At 41.1% G+C, this 25754-nt stretch overlaps 1 protein-coding gene and 1 long non-coding RNA gene across 8 annotated transcripts in view; one reads left to right on the top strand and one right to left on the bottom strand.

Annotated features, from left to right (window-relative positions):
• The window catches only part of hivep2a (HIVEP zinc finger 2a), a 97681-nt gene extending 88501 nt beyond the window's left edge, over positions 1–9180 (top strand). For all 7 annotated transcript variants that reach the window (XM_067417884.1, XM_067417883.1, XM_067417888.1 and 4 more), the window contains 2 exons: positions 158–1062; positions 8191–9180. In XM_067417884.1, the coding sequence (XP_067273985.1) occupies positions 158–1062; positions 8191–8952 (1667 nt within the window). In that variant the 3' untranslated portion in view covers positions 8953–9180. The remainder of the gene's footprint in view (positions 1–157; positions 1063–8190) is intronic.
• Positions 1–25754, bottom strand: part of LOC137041504 (uncharacterized) — a 92115-nt gene that overhangs the window by 58372 nt on the left and 7989 nt on the right. The gene's annotated exons all lie outside the window — the stretch shown is intronic.

The following is a 25754-nucleotide window of genomic DNA, read 5'->3' as shown; positions in this document are numbered from 1 at the left end:
TGAGCAAAAGAGGTAAAGAAACCCAGCAACTTTTCTAGGCCAAGATTTATGCATTTTTGTTGAAATAAATAAATGAAACACTATTTGACAACGCATTGAACAATATTGACCTGTGGAAGTTAGTTGAGAGAATGAACTATTGTTCATGTTTTCCCAGACACCACTGAGGAGATCCACAGAGCATCAGAGAAGATGTCAGAGATAATGGCAGAGCACCAATTCTCTGATGCCGATGATTCAGAGGGTGCTGAAGAGGATGGGGATGAAGTTGATGAAGATGAGGATGAGGATGACGAGTATGATGGTGATTCAACACCTAAAACACGGTCTCGAAGCACAAGCCCACAGCCATGTGCTATCCCCTCACACTCCATCACTGTCGCTGCTTCACAGGAATCTACGCCAGAATCTCTGGCCTCCGTCTCCAAACAGCCTCTTTTCACTTATTTTACTAGTCTGCCCAGTATTCAGATCACCCAACTCATGGCACCCAGTGAAAAAGCTGGAGAGGCCCAGATGGCTGAATACCAGAAGCTCCTTCAAGGGGCTCTGGGTGAAGATCACAAAAACAGACTGGATGTGCCTAGCTCTATGGATGAAGACCTGGAACACAGCTCATCCTCCTTTGACTTCGCCTACTCCCGTCTGTCTTCACCAGGCTGTGATTCCTCCCCTCTTCGAGAAAGCTCACCTTCCTCTAGGCGGTATCTGTCCCCTCGAAGGGACCTCTCCCCACGTGGCCGTTTATCACCAAGGCGAGAAGCATCTCCCCTTAGACACATCTCCCCCAGGCGGGATGTCTATAGAAGGGATCTGTCACCAAGGAGGGACCTGTCTCCTAGAGGACATCTCTCTCCCATCTCCCAGACAGGACGGCCGACATCCCCAGGAAGGGATCTCTCGGGTAGAGTTTCTCCCAGAAGTCGCAGGGGCATGATCAGACCCGTGTCCCCCAGGAGGGCTCTCCATTATCAAAGTGGCCCATGGGCGCTCAGCCCCAGTCCACATACAGAGATGATATCATTAAGCCAAAAGACCAAGGGCCATGCAGAATTGGAGATGGTAAGTTATTATACATGCCTAATAACTAGATAAAACAATATAGCTCCAGTCATTACTGAACTGTTTTTCACATAATATTTGTTTTAGGAAATGAATATAACTGTAAACAATGCACTAGCTACGCAACCATTTCAAGTCCATCTCAACATTTCACAGCATACTTTGGACTTTTTCACTTTAGGAATAAAAAGTCATTACTTTTCAAAATGAGTAATAATAATAATAATAATAATAATAATAATAATATGCTAAAGGCGGCCAATATGAAACCAGTATATGTTGGATTCTGAATGAAATATACAAGCTCAAGAATACATTTGCAAGACAAGTAAATTGCAGTGATAGCCAGTTATGTCTCTAACAGGGCCCAGCTAACAAATTGCCGTCATACATCAGAATGGTGCATTTCTATTTATACGGTGTAGAAGTTAATTAAGAACTCTCTGGAGAAAATGGGAAACTGCAGTGTCTATACAGTGTATGCAGTATAGTAATACATTTCAGTGCTACCTGGCTTGTTACCATGAAGCTAGGGGGATAATAAGACAAATGAGCCAGGTCTAAGCTTGGCCCTTTTTACTGGCAACTGTTGTTTTTGTTCTTTGTGGTCTTGTTAAATTTTCCAAACTTTCCAAGAGGTCCAGTTTAAATAACTGTGAAACAGGCCACAGATAAGACAATTATTTTAAGAATGACAGGTCCTTCTAAAAAAAATTGCATATTGTGATAAAGTTCATTATTTTCAATAATGTCATTATAAAAATTTAACTTTCATATATTTTAGATTCATTGCACACCAACTGAAATATTCCAGGTCTTTTATTGTTTTAATACTGATGATTTTGGCATACAGCATACCAAAATTCCTGTCTCAAAAAATTAGCATATCATGAAAAGGTTCTCTAAATTAGCTATTAACCTAATCATCTGAATCAACTAATGAACTCTAAACACCTGCAAAAGATTCCTGAGGCTTTTAAAAACTCCCAGCCTGGTTCATTACACAAAACCGCAATCATGGGTAAGACTGCCGACCTGACTGCTGTTACAGGATGTATACTCCATCTAGTGTTCATGTGAAGCATTACATGTTTATATTGCCCCGGCTGGCGGGCGCCTGTTCTCCGGTGCTCACAACATGAATAGTCAAGTACACCAGCATTTCTGTGTCCTCGTTCTTGCTACATGGTGTCAGAAGTGGCTTAGCTGTTAATTTAAGCAAGAAAATGACAGCTAATGGACAGTGCATCAGCGCAATTACAGAGTGAGTGACTCTGCATATTTCGTTTTTATTGTTTTCATTAGTTTAATACAGTATTACTGGCTAGCGCTACCAGCTAACTACCTAGCTTTAGCTCCGTGGCTCACTGACAACAAGTGGTTTACATTACAAGATGGCATTCAACCACACGATTCCCCCTCCCGGTCCAATGAAGCTCAGTGGAGACTGGAGCGCTAACTGGGACATTTTCAGGGCTGAATTTGAAGATTACAGTTTAGCGGTGGACCTGATAGCCGCATCCTCAGCAGTGCAGGCTGCCACTTTGAGGACGTTAATGGGGCCAGAATGTCGACATGTGTACAAGCACAACCTGCAGTTAACGGAAGCAGAACGCGGAGATGTGACAAACATTCTGGATAAGTTAGAGGAGTACTTTAAACCGGCCAAGAATGTAATATATGAGCGATATGTTTTCGGCTGCTGCAAACAGGAGGATGGTGAGTCCATTGACAATTTTCTTACCCGCTTGAGGGAAAAGGCGGCGACCTGTGATTATGGGGCTCTCAGGGATGAGTTGATAAGAGACAAAGTAGTACTTGGCATTACTAATGAAGCCACACGTAGACGGCTGTTGAGAGAGAAAGGACTGACACTGACTACAGCCATAGAAATATGCAGAGCTGCAGAGCTGACGGACATGACACTGAGGTCCATGGAGCATGAAAGGCCACATATGGACAGCATTAATACAGCATTCAGACAGCCTTCAAAAAAATTTCCCCATGCCACAGGAAGGCAGCTGAAGAAAACCACCCCAGCCACAGACAGTGTCTCTGCATGCAGATACTGTGGTGTGCATCATGGGAGAGGGCGAGAGCAATGTCCTGCTTATGGAAAAGTGTGCAAAGCCTGTGGTACAGCTAACCATTTTGCTCGTGTTTGCATGAAAACCAGGGGATCAGAGGTATCTGCACACATTCACTCCATGGAAAATCCAGTGCTAGTTCAGGAAACAGATGGTAGTGGAGATGATCTCTTCTCAACTGAATGCATTGGGGCCGTAGGCACCAGAGGAAAAAAGTGGTTTGCCGTTCTTCAACTAAATGGTGTTAAGCAAAAATGCCAGCTAGACTCAGGAGCCACGTGTGACGTTATGAGCCTGAAAGACAAGATACGGATCGCACCACGAGAGAAACTCATGCCAAGCAGCACCAAGCTCAAGCTCTACTCTGGTCAGCTAATGACCTCTATGGGTATGTTTGTTACAGAGTGTGTCATGCGGGATCGCAGACACACCTTAGAGTTTGAGATAGTCGAAACCAGTCAGCAGCCTCTGCTTTCCGGGTCTACATGTGAGCGTCTTGGTCTTATGCAGTTCACCATCCCAGCAGACCTGAATGCGGTGGACAGTAGTGTCCAGGCTGGGCCCTTGAAAAGAGAGGCTATCATCGAGAGGTATCAGGACGTCTTCACTGCGCCAGTAGAATCCGTTCCAGGGGTGGTGCACTTTCAGCTAAATGCAACGGTTCAGCCAGTCCAGAGTGCCCCCCGCAACGTACCGGTCGCCATGAGAGCAGCAGTGAAAGCTCAGCTTGAGAAATACGAAGCGGAGGGCCACATCACCTCAGTCACGGAGCCGACGGACTGGATAAGCAATATGGTGATCATCAGGAAACCAGATAAGTTACGGATATGCATCGATCCAAAACACCTCAACCAGGCTCTGCTGCGGTCACACTATATCATGCCAACTCTTGAAGACATACTCTACAAGCTCCCCAAGGCTAGGGTCTTCACCCTGGTGGACGCAAGGGACGCCTTTCTCCAGTGCAGATTAGACGAAGCAAGCAGCTACATGACCACCTTTTGGACACCCTGGGGGCGCAAGCGCTGGTTAAAACTCCCCTTTGGCGTATCAGTGGCCCCTGAAGTATACCAACGAAAGCAGCACGAGCTCCTGCTGGGGCTCAATGGAGTAGACCCCATAGCAGATGACATTCTCATCGTGGGCTGTGGGGATTCTGACGAAGAGGCTGGTCGTGACCATGATGCCAAGCTGCTGGCCCTCATGGACAGATGTAGGCAGGTCAAACTAAGGCTCAGCATAAAGAAGCTCCAGTTTAAAGTGCCAGAGGTTCACTTTCACGGGCATATTTTATCGGCAAAGGGACTGAAAGCTGACCCGGAAAAAGTGAAGGCGGTCATAGACATGCCACTCCCGACGGATGTGAAGGCCGTGCAGCGGTTCGTTGGCTTTGTGACGTACCTGGCCAAGTTCCTTCCACGCCTCTCAGAGGTCTGTGAGCCGCTGAGGAGGCTCATGGACAAGGATGCGGTTTGGCACTGGCTTCCAAAACATGATGCAGCAGTGAAGGAAGTGAAGCAGCTGGTGACTACAACACCTGTGCTGCGTTATTACGACGTGACAAAGGCAGTGACAATCCAGAGTGACTCTAGCCAGCATGGCCTGGGCTGCGTCCTGTTGCAGGAGGGACAACCTGTGGCATTTGCTTCGAGAGCTCTCACTCCAACAGAGCAAAATTATGCCCAGATTGAAAAGGAATGCCTCAGCATTGTTTTCGCATGCCAACGCTTCCATCAGTATTTGTACGGGCGCAGCAATGTCACTGCAGAGACAGATCATAAGCCCCTCGTCGCCATTTTCAGCAAGCCACTGCTGAATGCCCCTAAGCGCCTACAGAGCATGTTGCTGTCCCTTCAGGGCTATAATCTCACAGTGGTCTACAAGCCCGGCCCAGAGATGTATGTAAGTGACACGCTTAGCAGAGCCACAGTGCCAGAAACACACACAAACACCAGACTTGGTGGGCACACAGTCTGCAGTCTGGAAACAGAGCAGAGAGAGGTAGAGTACATCAACCAGTCTGACTATCTTAATGTCACAGACAAGAGACTCATACAAATCCGACAGCACACGGACAAAGATGAGCAGCTCCGGGCGGTGAAGTCAGTGACACTGAGAGGCTGGCCGGACCTCAGAGAAGATACTGAACTGGAGGTGAGAGAATATTGGGCCTACAAGGAGGAGCTCAGCGTTCAAAATGGAGTGCTGTTCAGGGGAGACAGGGTTGTTATTCCTAAAGCACTACGTACCGAGATGTTAGCAAGGGCACACTCAAGCCACATTGGGGGCGAGGCCTGTTACAGGCAAGCGCGCGACACGCTGTATTGGCCAGGGATGCGAGCTGACATCATTGACTTTGTCGGAAAATGCACAGTCTGCAATGAGTATGCCATTGAACAGCAGAAAGAGTCGATGATGTCCCACGAGCTGCCAACACGCCCATGGCAGATAGTTAGCATTGACTTGTTCCAACTGAATGGAAAAGACTTTCTCCTGATAGCTGATCATTACTCAGACTTCTGGGAGATTGACTTCCTCCCAGATCTCTCGGCAGACACCACAATCAAACGCTGCAAAGCACAGTTTGCTCGTCACGGACTACCAGACCGGGTTATCTCTGACAACGGCCCTCAGTTTTCATCTTATCAGTTCAAGCGGTTTGCAGCAGAGTGGGAGTTTGAACACATTACCTCATCACCACATTATCCCAAGGCCAATGGCAAAGCTGAAGCTGCAGTCAAGATAGCAAAGAACTTATGCAAAAAGGCACACCGTGAGGGCGAGGATGCCTGGAAAGCAATCCTGCAGTGGCGCAACACACCGACGGAAGGAATGAACAGCAGTCCAGCACAGCGCTTGATGTCAAGGCGTCTTAAGACTGCACTACCGGTGGCCAACAAGCTGTTGGAACCGTGTGTGGTGTCTGGAGTGTTGGAAAAGCTACGTCACAGGAGGCAGGTCTCCAAAGCAGGCTATGATCGCTCCGCAAAGGACCTACCTATGCTCACAGTAGGCCAAGGGGTGCGAATGAAGCCATTACCTGGCGATCGAACAGGCATCTGGAGACGGGGATCCTGCGTGCAGAGGGTTGCCCCACGGTCCTACCTGGTTGAGGTGGAGGGAGCACTATACCGCAGAAACAGAGTTGATCTTCGGGCAGCAGAGCCAAATACACCACAGAACTCAGACGGACAGGCGCAAAGCAGCACGCCGATGGATGTGCCCCTCACAAACCAGAAGGGGCCAGAGACACTGATTGAGGAGCCGGGTGGTCACGAAGTATGCGCTACCCCACCTAGGCGTGCTGACAATTCAGTTGTTGATCCAAGTTCCACACCAACAAGGCCCCCAGCTATGTCGCGCTATGGTCGGCTGATCAGGGCACCGAACAGACTTAATCTGTAGTTTAAAGTTTGCCATAAGTGTTGTTTGCCAGAAAGAAAAAAAAAAAAAAAAAAAAAAAAAGAAAAAAAACGAGAAGATAAGGTACAACAACTGTATTTTGTTTATAGCCAGGATGACACAACATGTTAATTTGTTGCCATATTCAATAGGCCTTAGACTATAACCCTATTATTAGGTATGGACAGGTAGCTTAACTTCTTTGAGAAAAAGGAAGATGTTACAGGATGTATACTCCATCTAGTGTTCATGTGAAGCATTACATGTTTATATTGCCCCGGCTGGCGGGCGCCTGTTCTCCGGTGCTCACAACATGAATAGTCAAGTACACCAGCATTTCTGTGTCCTCGTTCTTGCTACAACTGCTGTCCAGAAGGCCATCATTGACACCCTCAAGCGAGAGGGTAAGACACAGAAATACATTTCTGAATGAATAGGCTGTTCCCAGAGTGCAGTATCAAGGCACCTCAGTGAGAAGTCTGTGGGAAGGAAAAAGTGTGACAAAAAACGCTGCACAACAAGAAGAGGTGACCGGACCCTGAGGAAGATTGTGGAGAAGAGGAAGATTCCAGACCTTGGGGGACCTGCGGAAGCAGTGGACTGAGTCTGGAGTAGAAAAATCCAGAGCCACTGTGCACAGGCGTGTGCAGGAAATGGGCTACAGGTGCCGCATTCCCCAGGTCAAGCCACTTTTGGGCTACAGAGAAGCAGCACTGGACTGTTGCTCAGTGGTCCAAAGTACTTTTTTCAGATGAAAGCAAATTTTGCATGTCATTCGGAAATGAAGGTGCCAGAGTCTGGAGGAAGACTGGGGAGAAGGAAATGCCAAAATGCCTGAAGTCCAGTGTCAAGTACCCACAGTCAGTGATGGTCTGGGGTGCCATGTCAGCTGCTGGTGTTGGTCCACTGTGTTTTAACAAGGGCAGGGTCAATGCAGCTAGCTATCAGGAGATTTTGGAGCACTTCATGCTTCTATCAATGAGATTTTGTTTTTCAGCATGACCTGGCACCTGCTCACAGTGCCAAAACCACTGGAAAATGGTTTACAGGACCATGGTATTACTGTGCTCAATTGGCCTGCCAACCTGAACCCCATAGAGAATCTGTGGGATATTGTGAAGAGAAAGTTGAGAGACGCAAGACCCAACACTCTGGATGAGCTTACGGCCGCTATCGAAGCATCCTGGGCCTCCATAACACCTCAGCAGTGCCACAGGCTGATCGCCTCCATGCCACGCCGCATTGAAGCAGTCATTTCTGCAAAAGGATTCCCGACATAACTAAACATAATCATTTGAAGGTTGACTTTTTTTGCATTAAAAACACTTTTCTTTTATTGGTCGGATGAAATATGCTAATTTTTTTTGAGATTTTTGGGTTTTCATGAGCTGTATGCCAAAATCTTCAGTATTAAAAAAATAAAAGACCTGAAATATTTCAGGTTGTGTGCAATGAATCTAAAATATATGAAAGTTTAATTTGTATCATTACATTATGGAAGATAATGAACTTTATCACAATATGCTAATGTTTTTAGAAGGACCTGTATTTGCAAATGTGAATTTAGCGTCACAAGAATTTATTTTTTTCTGGAATTTTGATTTGCATTGTAAATTAACCATGTCTTTCAACTGTTCAGGACCAGCGAAAGACATCTCATCTTCAGGGGGATAATCGCAATACAGATGCCTCCAGCATCCACCAGGGATTATTTAGCCACCTTCCCCTGCACTCCCAGCAACAGATCCGCACTCCATTCTCCATGATACCGATTGGCGGCATCCAGATGGTCCATTCTGTTCCTGCTTCAGTCACAGGTCATGCCCACCCTACACGTCTTCCCCTGCAAAAGAGCACCTCAGAGGAGTCTAGCACCAGTGAGGTGTCCTACCACTTTTCTGAGGGCAGAGGGCCCTCCAGCAGAGGCCCGGAAGACTCTCCTCAACCCCATGAAAAATCCATGTCCCCCAAGGCTCCATCACCTTCCTCACAAAAGTCACGAGAGGACAGCACTGACGTGTCCGACAAGGAGAGCAAGCAAGAAGAGTGCATCCAAACATGTACTAAGGCAATTGCGTCGCTGTGCATTGCCTCTGAGGAAACTCCCGAAAAATTGTCAGTTCCCGTTGATCTTTACCATCAGCACACATTATCGCACTCACCCGCAGCTCAGCAAGACAGTGCGCAGAGAGCGCAGCACTATTGCAGCTCAGAGATCAGTCACCCCCTACACTCCAGAGCAGAGAGCAGTATGTCTGCCACATCAAAGACTCCCACAGCAAGCCATCCCACTCTCTACAACACAGAGAAGGCAGAGCGAGCGTCTGGCCAACAGGGCCGTGGAGAGAGGCCAGCGACCATAAAGAAAGGCAAAGATTTAAAAGACAACAACAACAGGTGAACAAGGTCGAAGGGAGAGTGGTAAATTATGCTAACACATTTAATATTTACAAATGTACATCCATGCACCCAAAATCAGTCTCAAAATCAAGTGAACTGATACCGTGGTTTCAATGTACATGCATAGCATGCCTTTTATAACATGGTTTGCTATCTCAACTATAATTACTTTCTTATTTAAAGTTTCAAAGAATATTTTATATGTGTGTGTATTATACTATATATATATATATATATATATATATATATATATATATATATATATATATATATATATATATATATATATATATATATATATATATATTATGAGCCTGACCAAAATTGCTTATGGACTTTGTCTGGTACTTTTAAAAAATGTACAGATGTGTGTGCCTTTTCTTTACTTTTCGCTTATATTCTTATAAGCATTAAACAGGAAGACATGTAAATATATATCGAGTTTTTGTGTACCCCGCTTTGTAATAAATGCAATTTACCGTCTTTTTGGACACTTTCGGTCTGAATGATGTGAAGTATCAATACATGTAAGGTTGCACTAAAACATATTTTTATATGTGTGAAATTAAATGGCTTTTGTGTACAGCAGCGATTCTATAATACTATTTATTGTATCTTGTTTCATAAATTGTACATTTTTCTTAATGTTGTGGATGCCTTTTCTATGTAAAGCATGGGTTTTGCAATTGCATAATTAGAGCAAAAATTATGTACATGTAATATGGCTTTATATATATTAGAAGTATGTGAGCATATACTTCTCAGTAAACTCGCTTTATTTAGAATTATATATAATTTAAGTAAATGTTTATATACCTAGTATACAGAAAAACAATATATCTGCACATATGTTTTAGATTGACACCCACATACAGTATGGTAGTTGGTTCCAAGTGCTTGTACCCTTCTCTTTCCTATTGGCTGGTAGGCTACACTAGTTGTGATTTCATTGTTCACATTTGAAATGTAGAACTGTTAAGCATTAAGCAAGTGAATCAACTTTCGCACTTCTGCATTTCCTCCACCACTTACTGAGGTAGATGTGAAAGGTATTTTGATCTTCTGTGAATTATGTTGCTTGAAGTACTTGACTTGTTGATGATTAGTATGGGGAACATTCCAACAGATGTAAATATTGGATGCCTACAGTTCTGTATGCTCATAGCCATACATATTCATACATTGAAGGAGTTCATCATGGGCCATGTCATCAGTCCTCAAACACTTTTATAACTATACATACAACAACTCCAATACTGAGAACTCCTAAAATGCACCTTATTTTTCCTACACCTTCTTAAAGAATCCCAAATTATATCACTTTAAGAATTGGGATTGGGATATCTTTTCGTCTTTTTTTTTTTTTTTTTTTTTACATGTTTTGAGTTGAAGCAACCTAACTGAACTGGAGTATGGAGCCAGTGCACTCTTGTGTGTATATCTGTATTTTGTATTGTGTGTATATGATCTATGTAATTGACTCCTTTGACATTTTTGTCGGTAGTCCCTCCTATTCACTTAACTGTATTAACATGTCTTTAAAACCTAAGGTATCAAAAGCACAAATCATTGTATTGAAAAACAAAAAAGAATAAAAGACAAACATAATTATAAAAATAATAAAAATAAAAAGGGTATCTTTGTGATTTTCAGTGGGAAAAACTATGTATAATATCAGTTCTGACGAATCACAGCACAGGTGAAAAAAATACAGATTGCTGTTTTCAAATAAATACAACTATGGCAACTTTGCATGTCCATGATGTCTTAATGCTCAAAAATGCAAATGCTCAAATTCTCTTTCAACTTTTGTAAAAAAGAGAGGTGAAGAAAGCGGAAGACAAAACAAAGAATTTGAAAGGGATCAGATACATGATCAGATTGATGTCAGTACACAAAGACGTGTCTCGCATTGCTAATTTTAGTAGTCTGACTGTACATGAAAACTGTATCACCAAAACGTTAATACATTATGACACAAGTAGGTTGATGTGATCTTTTGTGCATTTACCAATAAGACCAACCTATCAATCTTAGCTTTTTTATTTGTCTTATCAGTCTTTCAAATGATTTTTAATCTCAGCAGCAAGAAAGGTAGTTGTAAACTTCTAATGATCATTGAGGTGATAATTTGCCTTCTCTAAAAAAGACATTTTAAAGGAAGACTGACCTTGAGTCCAAACAGAACTTTTCCTCCCCAAAATTTCACCACATCTTTTACAATATAAGAACTGAGGAAAATATCTACACATTTTGTACATTTAACATATTTACACGAGCTGAACATATTCTCTGAGATTCTCCGATTAGAAATATGTTAACCTTGACATCCAAAAGCTGATCAAGTTAACAGATTATTGGGGAAAATCCAGTGTGTTATGTGACAGTACTTTTGAAATAGTCTGGTGTCACATGATATCCATTACTGTTTAACTGAAGAAGAGAATTGTGCTTCCCAAGCAATGTGGGGAAATCTTGAGATGTTTTAAGAAATGTGACATGGTCTCTCTCCCTATTCTACCTAATGAACCGTTTCCCACGCCTCCCTCTATAGAATAATTGCGCAATATAGTCTCATGCAGCTGAATCATTTTTATGAGGCAAGAAGGAACTTGATTGTAGCCATTAAAATGTGTGTGTGCAGAATTCTTTAAAAGTGCACAAATACCAAAAGTCTCAACAAAAAGCGGCAACCTTGTTCACTGATGGCTATTACAATAACCTGGGACACACAAGCTACAATAAATGTTTGTGATCTATTTATCCAGACTGACATATTTTCTTCTGCTATTTTATATCTAAACAGCTTCTGTATAGACTAAATGTGAAGAAAATAAGTGATATGTATGTTAGACCTGTACATAGATTGGGGGACCAACCAAAAGTGCTGCCCCCTTCCATGGGAACATATGTTTGGAACAAGGAACAAATGCCCCCCAATAATTTTTTTTTTTTACTAAGGCAGCCTCTTGCCAAAAAGAGAATGAAACCACAGCCCACATTTTCCATGTGTAGTCAATGTTCCTACACAGCTTTATTCAAGGGCGACAACAGTGCCTGTCCTGCAGGAGGTGACCGGACGTCATCTCGAACAAACTATGAAAATAAGATCATGTCTGGAGATCATTTTATAGAAATTTACTGAGAGGCCTCAAGCTAAATTTAGTGTCATTTCAAACTTCTCACATTTGGCAGTATGTCATAGGACCATGCTGCAGTGTTACAGTGAGCATGTGTGTGTTATAACCAAGTATGTTTCCTAGGTCTTTTCTTTAAGACATACTGCCATCTGTTGGTTTATAACTGTGTTTTTTCTAACACTATACATGAACAATAATACAGTGCAAAGCACACGTATGACTTGCAATATTTTAAAGATGCAAATCTAACGTCAATACAATTTTTTTTTTCAGATCTACTGATCTTTAAAGTATGCAATAGACAGAAGCAAACAGTATTTAATAAAGGTGATAAAAAACAACAACACACTGTTGATACAAATTTCACAATTCATGTAGAATTTAATTTACTTTAGAATTTAATTGTATTTTTATTATACTTTATTACTGTCAAAAAAAAACTTTTTTTTTGAAAAAGTAATACTTGATCAAAATAATGTGTCCTTGCTAAGACATTTATAAATGTAGGCCTACATTTATTTTAAAAAAATACTGTTATATTGAGCTTTTTTTAAAATCAAAGAATCCAGAGGGTGGGTGGGGGTATATATTTCCAGAAATATGTTAAGCAGCACAACATTTACAATATGAAATCAGCATTTTAAAATGATTTCTGAAGGATAATGTGACACTGAAGCATCACAAGTAGTGCTGGGTGGTATGACCAAAAATTAATATAATGGTATTTTTCAAAATTATGTCGTCATCGATTCGGTTTAATTCGACATCACAATGCAACAAAATGCATTAATGATTAACTGCATCCTCATTTTTCTTGTTTTTACTATTAAATTAACTATCATTTTTATTTTTACTACCAGATGCTCTGTAGCACTTTAAGATTGCTGAAATATAAAGTGCAATACAGATAAAATGTATTTATTATTATTATTATTATTATTATTATTATTATTATTATTATTATTATTATTATTATGTATACAGTTTGTCAGTCAGTTATATGAACTGTACCTTTAATTTTACCTGCTCAAAGTAAACACGCTTCTTGAATGTATCAAACAAAACTCAAGTCTCAGCACAGAAGACAACAGGAGCATTTAGAAAAAAATACTAAAAACCACTTCAGGAGGGTGGTCTGGGCCGCATAACAGTCAAAACTAAAGTCTAAATACATCTGGTTGTTGAAATCACACATGCAAATTTTACTTATCCCAACAATGCTATGCAAAAAATAAACGTGTGAGATCGTGTTAGAGGCTGTTATGTTATAGCCGGATATGAGAGCGCTACTGAAGCACATATCACCGCAGACTATTCAGACTTATCTCTTCATCAAGCCAACAAACAAACTACTGCAAATTCAACCAAAAGTAAAGTTGTAGGTGCACAAATTACAATTATCTTAATTAAGGTAAAGAAACTGAATGATCTTACCAGTTCTGTGTCTGCACTCGGTCATATTGCGGTCTTTGATTTTGCGAAATTAGCTGTTGGTTAAAAAAATGCAGCTCATATCTGTTATTTTGACATGACGTGAACTCCATGAAATCTGCATATAAGGGAATAAACGATTTAAATCCGTTTTGCAGAGACACATTTATGTGCCCAAGTGTAAATGAAATCGTTTTGATGAATCAGATAGCTTTTATTGACACACAGCCTGTGTTCTCTCCAGGTCGTGCTTTCCGGGTTGTTCATTAAAGCCGAACTGGCCCAAGATGTTGCCTTTTAAAGTAGTTGGAGCATTTTTAATCACTCGAACTCGCATCACGCTTCCCCATGCCATTGTATGCTACCTCGACAAAGTGTGCATGTGACAAATAACGTCAGAAAAGCATCAGTAACATTATAATTGGTTACGGTCTACTGATTTTCTACTGATTGAGAAAGGAAATACTGCAGTTGACTTTTGATTGGCTCTATTTTACTTTCATGGTGAGTGAAAATTCCACACTAGAAGATTTGCAAAGCCCCACAAAATGATGCTGTGGGGAGACAACAACCAATAAAAGACACCTGCAACACTCATTAGAGACACAGAAAAAAAGTTGAGGGCATCTTATCCATTTTTTAAAAATCTAACCCTATAACAACAAACTGTCAAAATGATGGAGAAACATGGAAGAACATTTAAAAGGCATAGTTACTTTTGCCCATTCTTTTTTAAATTGTCAGTCTACATCATGGTCTTCTGTGTACCAGAATAATCCATTTGTGTCATTATTGCATTCATGATCAGTACGGCTGTATTAGTGTCCTTATTTGCACATATATTTCATTTGAAGAACGTGATAAAATATGTGCTCATACATGCTGCTGGTTCATGTTTAGAGCACTAGAGATTACATTAAATATGTCCATAAAAAAACGTAAAGTCCAGTGTGTATCTGATCTATAATCTACATGGCGAATGTTGTTGAACTCCTCACGTTGTTTAAAGCAGTGTTTCCCAACCTTTTTCAGTCATGGCACCCTTTGAAAATGTTCTATGTTACGCTAGGGGGTAACGGTACAGACTGCTCATGTTTCGGTTCGTATCACGGTTTTAGGTTCCCTGTTTTGGTACGGTTCGGTATTTGCTATGTTCAGGGAAAAAAGGTATACTGTCAAATAAAGTCAAATAAAACCCTCCCCTGGCTATGCATTATCTTTCTCGACTGTATAAAGTTCCCCTGAAGGTCCACTGAAATCAAAATGTAAGTTTTTTAGCTTTTAGTATGACTGTGTTAGCCTTAAAGTTATGAATAAGCTAGTATGTTCCAAAACTATGACAAAATTTGCATTTAGGAGATATAAGCATTCAAAATGTACAGTCTCCCACTTCAGTTAAAATGATTCTCAGATTTTGGTGACATCATCGCAGACTTCACTTTCTCGTCAAATCTTCTGTCCAATCCAAATGCTCTCTAGAATCTAAAGAAATCGGTCAGTTGTTTACACACATTTACTAATTTCTACATGGTGAAAGGCACATAGCACACTATATATGTGATAGGAAACAATTCAGTGTAAATATGCTTTCAGCTGAGGCGAATAAAGTCTGTTGTCACGTTAGTTTCACACTCCGCAGCAGCGCACACACCCCAACGGCTCTGGTCTAAATTTAGACTACAGACAGGACAGCGCAGCGTGGATCATATGTGCGAGTCCGCGCTGACAACAAACATATCAAACCATTTTAATTCTGCACAGAATGCTGCATTTCAAAGCGATATGGAGGAGATTATGATGATAAACAGTTAGAGGAAACTGCTGGCTTTACCAAACAGAAAGGTCCGCTCTTGCGCTCTAGTCAAACTGTATATTAACCAAACGCTATTGGCTGTTTCAAAAAAGGGGAGGGGCTGCTAACAGCTGGAGCCGTTTCAGGGGAAATTACGTCAACACATTGAATAATGTGGCGCGTTCCAAAGCACTTCAGTGGGCCTTTGAGGCATTAGGCATATACAGACTATGTCTGCTTGAAAACTCATCAAGATGGACATGTTGACATGTTTACTTTTTGTGAGTTTGTCCACTCAAGTGCAAGACTTGAAAGATAATATCAATATTTCGTGCTGTGAGACGCATGTGCGCTTTCGGATGAGTTGCACAGAGACAAATCTCACAGCGCTCGCGAGTTCTCATTTGTGTCTTCTGGCACTAAACCCCGGTGATGACGTCATATTCGAACATACGGCAGCACTCGCATGCATTGAACAAAGTTTACAAAGAGAGACCGTTTTGCCAACGTTTTTCTTTTAATATCGCTTTCATTGAAGAGCCAGCCACGTATCCATCAACAGAACAGAAAAGCATTATTTTCAAGTTGCAGTCCATATTACAGGTGCGTCATCAGATGCGAGACGAACCGCGGTGCAAGAGTGTGCCGCCACCTTTTACACGGCACCCCTGCTCTCGTCAGACTACACTGGTTTAAACGACATACACCAGTATTGCGGTATAATAAATATTCATATCATAACAAAACACCGGTATTCAGTAGGGCTGGGTAAAAATATCAATTCATCAATGCATTGCAATTTTTTGTTTCTCAATTCAATATTGATTCATCAAATCCTATGAATCCATTCAGCTCACCGGCCAGTGGCGGCGCTGTGGGCAACACTCTGTTGTGAGAGCGCCAACGCAGCAAGATGGCAGACAGCACCTGCACTCCGTTTAAGTATTCGTTCAGCTGCATTTCGCACACGCGTACACACACACACACACTCTCTCTCTCTCTCGCCGTTTCTACAAGTACGCAAATTTGTGACTTGTGTCCTTGGTAGTTCAGACTTGCCAAGTTCAACTTGGGAGAACGAACTCCAGAGGACGGGATCATCATCAGTCGCTGGTCAAGTACTGTTCCAATTCAAAGTTCACATCTATCCAAGTACAGTTCAAATCCCCAGATGTGTCCTTGATCCTCCCCTTTTATCTAGAATGCATCGAGAGGTGACTTGTGGACTTTCGACAGACCAGTATCCCAGAATGCATCTCGCACCGATCAGCAGGCGTTAACAGGTGCTTCCTAAACCATTAATATTAGGTTATTAATAACCATTAATATAATATTGTTTTGTATTACAAAATACAACCGTAGATACTTTGCTTACAGATCGTTCACTCGATCCTACTAGCAAACGTCACTTTTTCCACCATACAAGTTAAAATGTTTATTCAAGGCTATTTTTTTTAATTATATATATATATATATATATATATATATATATATATATATATATATATATATATATATATATATATATATATATATATACAGTCTTGCTCAAAATAATAGCAGTACAATGTGACTAACCAGAATAATCAAGGTTTTTAGTATATTTTTTATTGCTACGTGGCAAACAAGTTACCAGTAGGTTCAGTAGATTCTCAGAAAACAAATGAGACCCAGCATTCATGATATGCACGCTCTTAAGGCTGTGCAATTGGGCAATTAGTTGAATTAGTTGAAAGGGGTGTGTTCAAAAAAATAGCAGTGTGGCATTCAATCACTGAGGTCATCAATTTTGTGAAGAAACAGGTGTGAATCAGGTGGCCCCTATTTAAGGATGAAGCCAACACTTGTTGAACATGCATTTGAAAGCTGAGGAAAATGGGTCGTTCAAGACATTGTTCAGAAGAACAGCGTACTTTGATTAAAAAGTTGATTAGAGAGGGGAAAACCTATAAAGAGGTGCAAAAAATGATAGGCTGTTCAGCTAAAATGATCTCCAATGCCTTAAAATGGAGAGCAAAACCAGAGAGACGTGGAAGAAAACGGAAGACAACCATCAAAATGGATAGAAGAATAACCAGAATGGCAAAGGCTCAGCCAATGATCACCTCCAGGATGATCAAAGACAGTCTGGAGTTACCTGTAAGTACTGTGACAGTTAGAAGACGTCTGTGTGAAGCTAATCTATTTTCAAGAATCCCCCGCAAAGTCCCTCTGTTAAAAAAAAGGCATGTGCAGAAGAGGTTACAATTTGCCAAAGAACACATCAACTGGCCTAAAGAGAAATGGAGGAACATTTTGTGGACTGATGAGAGTAAAATTGTTCTTTTTGGGTCCAAGGGCCACAGGCAGTTTGTGAGACGACCCCCAAACTCTGAATTCAAGCCACAGTATACAGTGAAGACAGTGAAGCATGGAGGTGCAAGCATCATGATATGGGCATGTTTCTCCTACTATGGTGTTGGGCCTATTTATCGCATACCAGGGATCATGGATCAGTTTGCATATGTTAAAATACTTGAAGAGGTCATGTTGCCCTATGCTGAAGAGGACATGCCCTTGAAACGGTTGTTTCAACAAGACAATGACCCAAAACACACTAGTAAACGGGCAAAGTCTTGGTTCCAAACCAACAAAATTAATGTTATGGAGTGGCCAGCCCAATCTCCAGACCTTAATCCAATTGAGAACTTGTGGGGTGATATCAAAAATGCTGTTTCTGAAGCAAAACCAAGAAATGTGAAAGAATTGTGGGATGTTGTTAAAGAATCATGGAGTGGAATAACAGCTGAGAGGTGCCACAAGTTGGTTGACTCCATGCTAGGCCTGGGACAACGCGTCGATGTCATCGATGACGTCGACGCAAAAAATACGTCGACGCAAAATATGCGCGTCGATTCGTCAGACTCAAAATAAAGATGGTGGCGCCGGAGAGTAGTAGCAACCATAGATATACATAATAAAGTATATTATGTAATTAAGTATATTATTTATTATGTATATCTATGGTAGCAACACTCCTCAGACTTTCAGAAGTGCAAGGCTTGCGGGCCGCACGGAGCAAGCGTGCGTTTTGTTGTCACGGCTACATAAAAAAATTTCTGCACACAGGAAGACAGATGTTTAAATTAAGTTACGGTACCGACATCCAGTTATGGTGTCCCGCCTTTGTTTTACTATCTATTAAAGTCTGCCGCGTTTAAGTTACGGTGTAGCCTGTGTACTGTCATACATGTTTTCATAATGCAGAATATTCACTCAGCGCGCTGTCAGGCAGTTTGGGGCTGCCCCACTGTGTGCACTCGAATGCCGTGACAGCGTGAGCTCACGCATACAATCAGTAGTAACAGTTCGCAATAATATCCATATATCCTACCTTTTCTTGTAAACCCGATAAAATCCATGGCAATGAACGTCATCGGGGATGTTTAATCCACAAGCATTCTGAGAATTATTCCTACTTGCCGTTCACGTCAATCTAAAAGTTGTCCTTTTAGGCTATAGGCGATTTTCATTCAAAGATATAAAAGTAATTAAGCTATGTAGCCTATTGTATCATTTTTTTTTACTAGATAAAAACATTAAAAACATATTGCAATAAATAATTACTCTGTTTAGCCTATGAATGGGCAATCCGATCCAGTCAGCGCTGTCATTAGAGTGTGATAGCCAAACTTAACCCTTGATTGACCAGCGGCACTATTTGCTATTTATCTTATTCCAATCCCATACATTTTTACATGATTTGTTATTTGTTCTATTTTTTATATCTTTGCATTATATATGCAAATGTTTACTCATTAGAAATAATCTTATCTTGTTCATATAATTCAGTGTCACCTATCAACCTGTAAGTTTTGCTGCACAGCAATGAAGGTACTCTTTACAAGACGTATTGTGTCCTTAATAATGGCATCAGAATGCAGCCAAAGCACATGATGGTAATAAGAAGATGGCTATAATTAATTTTAAATCATCCAAAATAAATGCCATGATCATTAGATTTTATACAGGTGTTACTATATTGATTTTGTAAAAGGTGATCAGCAACCAAATATTGATAATATGGAAGTTACTGCCTTTTGCCTTGGCATGACTCCACATTTTTTGCAGACAATACAAAGGCAGAGTGCAGTAACTTCAAAATAGGGTGTGTGCGTGTGTGTGTGTGTGTGTGTATTTTGTTATGATTTTATTGAATGCATTGTTCTTGTATAGTCTTTTACTTTGGAATTTTAAGAGCAATAAACATATATTGCAATGTTAAGGAATTAGTTTTTTTCATTCAGATAATGAAATCAACATGTATAAATTGCTATTAGGCAATTAATGGGGAGATAATCGATAATCGAATCGAATCGTAACCGAATCGGACAGGGAAAATTAATCGTTAGATTAATCGATGCATCGAAAAAATAATCGCTAGATTAATCGTTTAAAAAATAATCGTTTATCCCAGCCCTACTCCATGCCACACAGATGTCAAGCAGTTTTAAAAAACTGTGGTCATACAACTAAATATTAGTTTAGTGATTCACAGGATTGCTAAATCCCAGAAAAAAAATGTTTGTACAAAATAGTTTTGAGTTTGTACAGTCAAAGGTAGACACTGCTATTTTTTTGAACACACCCCTTTCAACTAATTGCCCAATTGCACAGCCTTAAGAGCGTGCATATCATGAATGCTGGGTCTCATTTGTTTTCTGACAATCTACTGAACCTACTGGTAACTTGTTTGCCACGTAGCAATAAAAAATATACTAAAAACATTGATTATTTAGTGTGTAAATGAAAACTTTGTAATCTTCTTCTTTCGGCTGTTCCCTTCAGGGGTCACAACAGTGAATCATCTGCCTCCACAGGGCTCTACGCTAACTTTTTTCTTGAGGAGCACTTGTGCTCCTAATTAAAAAAAATTAGGAGCACAGTCAAAAATTTAGGAGCACATTCTAATCCATCAAACACATTCAGATTATAACTTTCCCATTACAGGACGATATTTGTCCTTTAATGTCCAGGGTCATTTTTACCATTATAAGAGCAATGTTTACTAATCTTATTAAATGTATGCATCATCTGTCAATTTCTTAAATTCAACATAATTCTGACATAATAGTATCATTAACTTCTGAGAGTACAGCACAAATACACACACACACACACACACACACACACACACACACACACACACACACACACACACACACACACACACACACACACAAAAAAGCAGAACTGGACTTCATACAATCAAACACCTATGCATTTTAATGCATGAGTTAATGTTGAATGAATGTTTTACATATAAGTTTTTGAATTTAGAAACATGTACAAATTAAACTTTAAAAGTTTAATATTTTAAATAAAAAAGTTCATGCAAAGTATAAATATGAAAATAAAAACCGCCAGTAGGTGGCGGCAAGTCATTCAGTCAATAGTTCAAAACACAAGATTCATTTGAATCGAATCGCTTGGAGATGCGAATCAGTTCTGGTGTGGCTTTGTTTTTCACAAATAGACAGTGTTGTGGCTAAAACGTTGTTATTAATATCAACTTGTCTATTAGATTTTTGTGCGAGATCAGTATCACACATGCAATCATGCCAATACTCGGAGCTATAGCAAGCTGTCACTTTTGGCGCTCTGGCGCTTCATAAACAGAACCGCATGCGTCTCGCGGGAGAATATTGCAGCCGGATCTACTTCTCTCTGTTTGTGGTGAGTCACGCAGATATTGTGCTAATCCGCAGCGGGAATAACTTATTTTGTGTGTACAGTGATTCAGAATAAGACAAAAACCCGGTTTGGGAAAAATCTTCATGGTATACTCGCTCATTATATACATTTAGTATTTTTTTTAAACAGCATAGTGATAAAGATTAACTCTTTTTAGAAGATTAAAGATTAAAAGATTAAGGGCTTTTTAAATGTATTATTAATAAATTATTGGTTGATGGCCTTTATTCCCCAAGCATCCGCTAATTTCTGGGCTTGTTTATGATAATCCAAATGTGGTATTTCCAGTTAAATTTGATTTGCCTGTAAATAAACAGCGCGAGGCGTCTGGTAAAGTGCGTATGGCTGCGTCGTCAGACTCGTCACACACGTTTCACTTCACTCGTTGTAAACAATCGTTGTTTGAAGTGTAGTCTGTCGCACACGTTTTTGTACTTCTTCTACTGACTGAAGGCATGAAAAGCAGTTTATTGCAGTAGGAAACATAGCCTAACAGTTTCTCAGTGTTGATTCACTCAGTGTTGTAGTTTTTATTCCGATTGTACACATCCATTCATGAGAATTGGGTCACTCGCACCGGTGCGCCTAAATATTTTTTCACAGTCGCACGCAGTAATTTTTAGGCGTAAATGCGCCCAAAATGGGCGTTATGTAGAGCCCTGCTCCATCGATTTCTATCCTCCGTATCATCTTCTCTCAGACCGACTACCTTCATGTCCTCCTTCACTACATCCATAAACCTCCTCTTTGGTCTTCCTCTTGACCTCCAGTCTGGCAGCTCTAACCTCAGCATCCTTTTACCGATGTATTCACTCTCCCTCCTCTGAACATGTCCAAACCATCTCAACCTGGCCTCTCTAACTTAGTCTCAAAAACATCACATGTGCTGTCCCTCTGATGTACTCATTCCTGATCCTATCCATCCTCGTAACTCCCAAAGAGAACCTGAACATCTTCAGCTCTGCTACCTCTAGCTCATCCTCCTGTCTATTCCTCAGTGCAACTGTCTCCAACCCATACAACATCGCTGGTCTCACTACCGTCCTGTACACCTTTCCTTTCATTCTTGCTGGTACACTTTTATCACACAACAGACCTGACACTTTTCTCCACCCATTCCAACCTGCCTGCACATGCTTCTTCATCTCTTTTCCACACTCCCCATTGCTCTGGACCCTAAGTACTTAAAATCCTGCACCTTCTTTACCTCTTCTCCCTGTAACCTCACTGTTCCACTTGGTTCCCTCTCATTCACACACATGTATTCTGTCTTGCTGCGACTAACCTTCATTCCTCTCCTCTCCAGAACAAACCTCCACCTCTCTAGACTTTCCTCCCCCTGCTCCTTGCTCTCACTACAGATCACAATGTCATCCGCAAACATCATAGTCCATGGAGATTTCTGTCTGACCTCATCTGTCAGCATCACCTGTCTCATCTGTCCATCACCACCGCAAACAAGAAGGGGCTCAGAGCCGATCCTTGATGCAGTTCCACCCTCACCATGAAGTCCTCTATCTAACCTACGGCACACCTTACCACTGTCCTACTGCTCTCATACATATCCTGTACCACTCTAACATCTCTGCCACTCAAGACCTCCTCATACAATACCACAGCTCCTCTCTTGGCACTCTGTCATATGCTTTCTCTAAATCTACAAAGACACAATACAGCTCTTTCTGACCTTCTCTGTACTTCTCCATCAACATTCTCAAGGCAAATAATGCATATGTAGTGCTCTTTCTTGGCATTAAAAACCATACTGCTGCTCACAAATGTCCACTTCTCCCCTTAGCCTTGCTTCCACTACTCTTTCCCACAACTTCATTGTATGGCTCATCAGCTTAATACCTCTGTAGTTTCCACAACTCTGCACATCTCCCTTGTTCCTAAAAATCGGCAACAAAACACTTTTCCTCCATTCCTCAGGCATCCTCTCACTCTCTAAGACCTTGTTGAACAACCTAGTTAAAAACTCTACTGCCATCTCTCCTAGACACTTCCATACCTCCACTGTTATGTCATCAGGACCAACTGCCTTTCCTCTCTTCGTCCTCTTCAAAGCTCTCCTAACTTCACCCTTGCTAATACTTTCTACTTCCTGGTCAACAATATTTGCCTCTACAACTCTTCTCTCCCTGCCATTTTCCTCATTCATCAGTTCTTCAAAGTACTCCTTCCATCTTTCCCTCACTGTCTTCTCACCTGTCAAAACATTTCCATCTCTATCTTTAATCACTCTAACCTGCTGCACATCCTTTCCATCTCTATCCCTCTTCCTCACCAACCCATACACATCCCTCTCACCTTCCTTACTATCTAACCTTGCATACATGTTCTCATAAGCTTTCTGTTGATGTTGTTGTATGTTGTTCATTATAAAAGTGGGATTATGAATTATATTGAGAACATCATACATCGAAAGCATGCCATAATTTAGCGTTACCCTGTAAACTTAAGCTGCAGTTCATCGTGAAGCATTTCAACTTCTTATGGAGGGGCAGCATAAACACGAAGAGCTGGTACAGATCTTTATTCAGGAGCAGCTGAATTAAATGTTCCGATTTAGGAACATCATAATGACTGCTGTGTTCATTATTACACCCAAGAACAGAACACTACAATCGCCCAGCATCTCTACTTATACAATGGCGGACTGTAATGACCATAGACATCATATAGATACATGAACATAAATGAACATATATGATGTCTATGGTAATGACGACAGCTCGCGCTCGCTCAGAGGGTGGGTCTGAGATGAAACGCTGCTTGTCAATCAACAGTCGTGGGAGGGGTGTCCGATCGTGTGACGTCACACAACGAATGGCTCGATTTGGGAAAGGGGAAAACATAAGGAGATTTTTTTTAAAAACACTTGATGGATTTTTATCATTATAGGATGGTTTTGTACAGGCACTACCAATACACATTTCCATACAATCAGCTTGTAAAAGTGCATATACCATTATATGACCCCTTTAAGTAATGTTTTTGCATGCTTGTATTAAGAGTACATCACAGTCACTGCATAGCCTACATTGTGACTAACGTTATAAACGTGCAACATCGTTGACGAAAAAAGACGAGTGTAAAATCACTTGTTTTTGTTTGGGAAAGAAGAGTGTTTTTGCGGTTGCCAGATTTCAGTAATTTAAATCCCCCAAACTGAGCTTTTCTGTGAAAAGAACATGTATACTATCCGGTGTTTTACATAAACATGTACAATCTGGCAACCATATGCAGACGAGCTCTCTCTCGCGCGTGCGGATGACCTGAAAACACCAATAAACAAGTAAGCTGCATTTAAGCAATCTCCATTTGAGATGTTCTGCTTAAAGTGTCATTCAGTCGGTCTGTGTTTTTTCAGGACTCATAAGCCACTTTGCTGAACAACTGAGCAGAGCTCAACATTAATATTCATGACTCTTCAAAATAAGGCCAAAACAGAGCATTACAGGACAATTTATAGGGTTATAAATGGACCTGTAAAACTGTATCTGGACAATTTTTGCCCTTAAATAAGCCATATACCCTTTATGTATTCTAATTTCAACTCATTCTAGGGCACCTTTAACCTATAACACACACTGGGGAGTAAAATCACACAATTTATTAGCCAATGGCTAATGATATTATTTAGGCGCCCAGAGTGAACATTTACTCGCATATATGTTGTACTTGCATTGTATAGGGTTGAGTCATGTTGGAACAGGAAGGGGCCATTCTCAAACTGTTACCACAAAGTTGGGAGCATGAAATTGTCCAAAATGTCTTGGTATGCTAAAGCATTAAGAGTTTTTTTTCCTGGAACTAAGGGGCCAAGCCAAACTCCTGAAAAAAAACCCTATACCATAATCCCCCTCCACCAACCTTTACATCAACCTTTTCGGTAAAATGCAGTCAGGCAAGTACCATTCTCCTGGCAACTGTCAAACCCAGACTCATCCATCAGATTGCCAGACAGACAAACGTGATTTGTCATTCAAGAGAACACGTCTCCACTGCTCTCGACTCCAGTGATGGCATGCTTTACACCGCTGCATCCAACACTTTGCATTGCACTTGGTGTCTGAAGGCCACACAAAGTTTGGAGGCCTGTAGCTATTGACTCTGCAGAAAGTTGGCGACTTTTGCGCACTGTGTGCCCCAGCATGCGCTGACCCAGCTCTGTGATTTTACGTGTAGTTGCTGTTGTTCCTAATTGCTTCCAATTTGTTTAGAGGTCCGGTTCTTCGCAATTCCATCTTTCAAACTTTAGTTAGTGTTTAATGTTGCTGTTAGAGCATAAATAATACCTGTAAAATTATAAAGCTCAAAGTTCAATGCCAAACGAGATATTTTATTTAACAGAAGTTCCTTTTCGAAGCCTACAGCGAAGGGCCGGTTTGGATTACACCCCTGCACTTCCTTCAGGAATGACGTCACTAGAACCGTTTGTTGACTAACCCTCCGTCCACAAGTACATGCAAAATAGGGGGCGTGGTCTTGTTGCTTTCCCACGTGGAGAAGAGCGCGCATTCAGCACTTGCATTTCCCCGTTATGGTAAGAGGCGGGACCTTTCCGGGCAAAGTGCGCTAAGCTGCTGTCCAATCGCAACACGGGAAGCGCTGGCCCAATCAGAACTCGTTACGTATTTCTGAAGGAGGGACTTCATAGAACAAGGAAATCATTAGGCTGTTTTTAGGACAGAGAAAACAGCG

The sequence above is a fragment of the Pseudorasbora parva genome, chromosome 15 (genome assembly GCF_024679245.1).
Source record: "Pseudorasbora parva isolate DD20220531a chromosome 15, ASM2467924v1, whole genome shotgun sequence".
NCBI lineage: Eukaryota > Metazoa > Chordata > Actinopteri > Cypriniformes > Gobionidae > Pseudorasbora > Pseudorasbora parva.
This window is presented reverse-complemented; position numbering and strand designations above follow the sequence as displayed.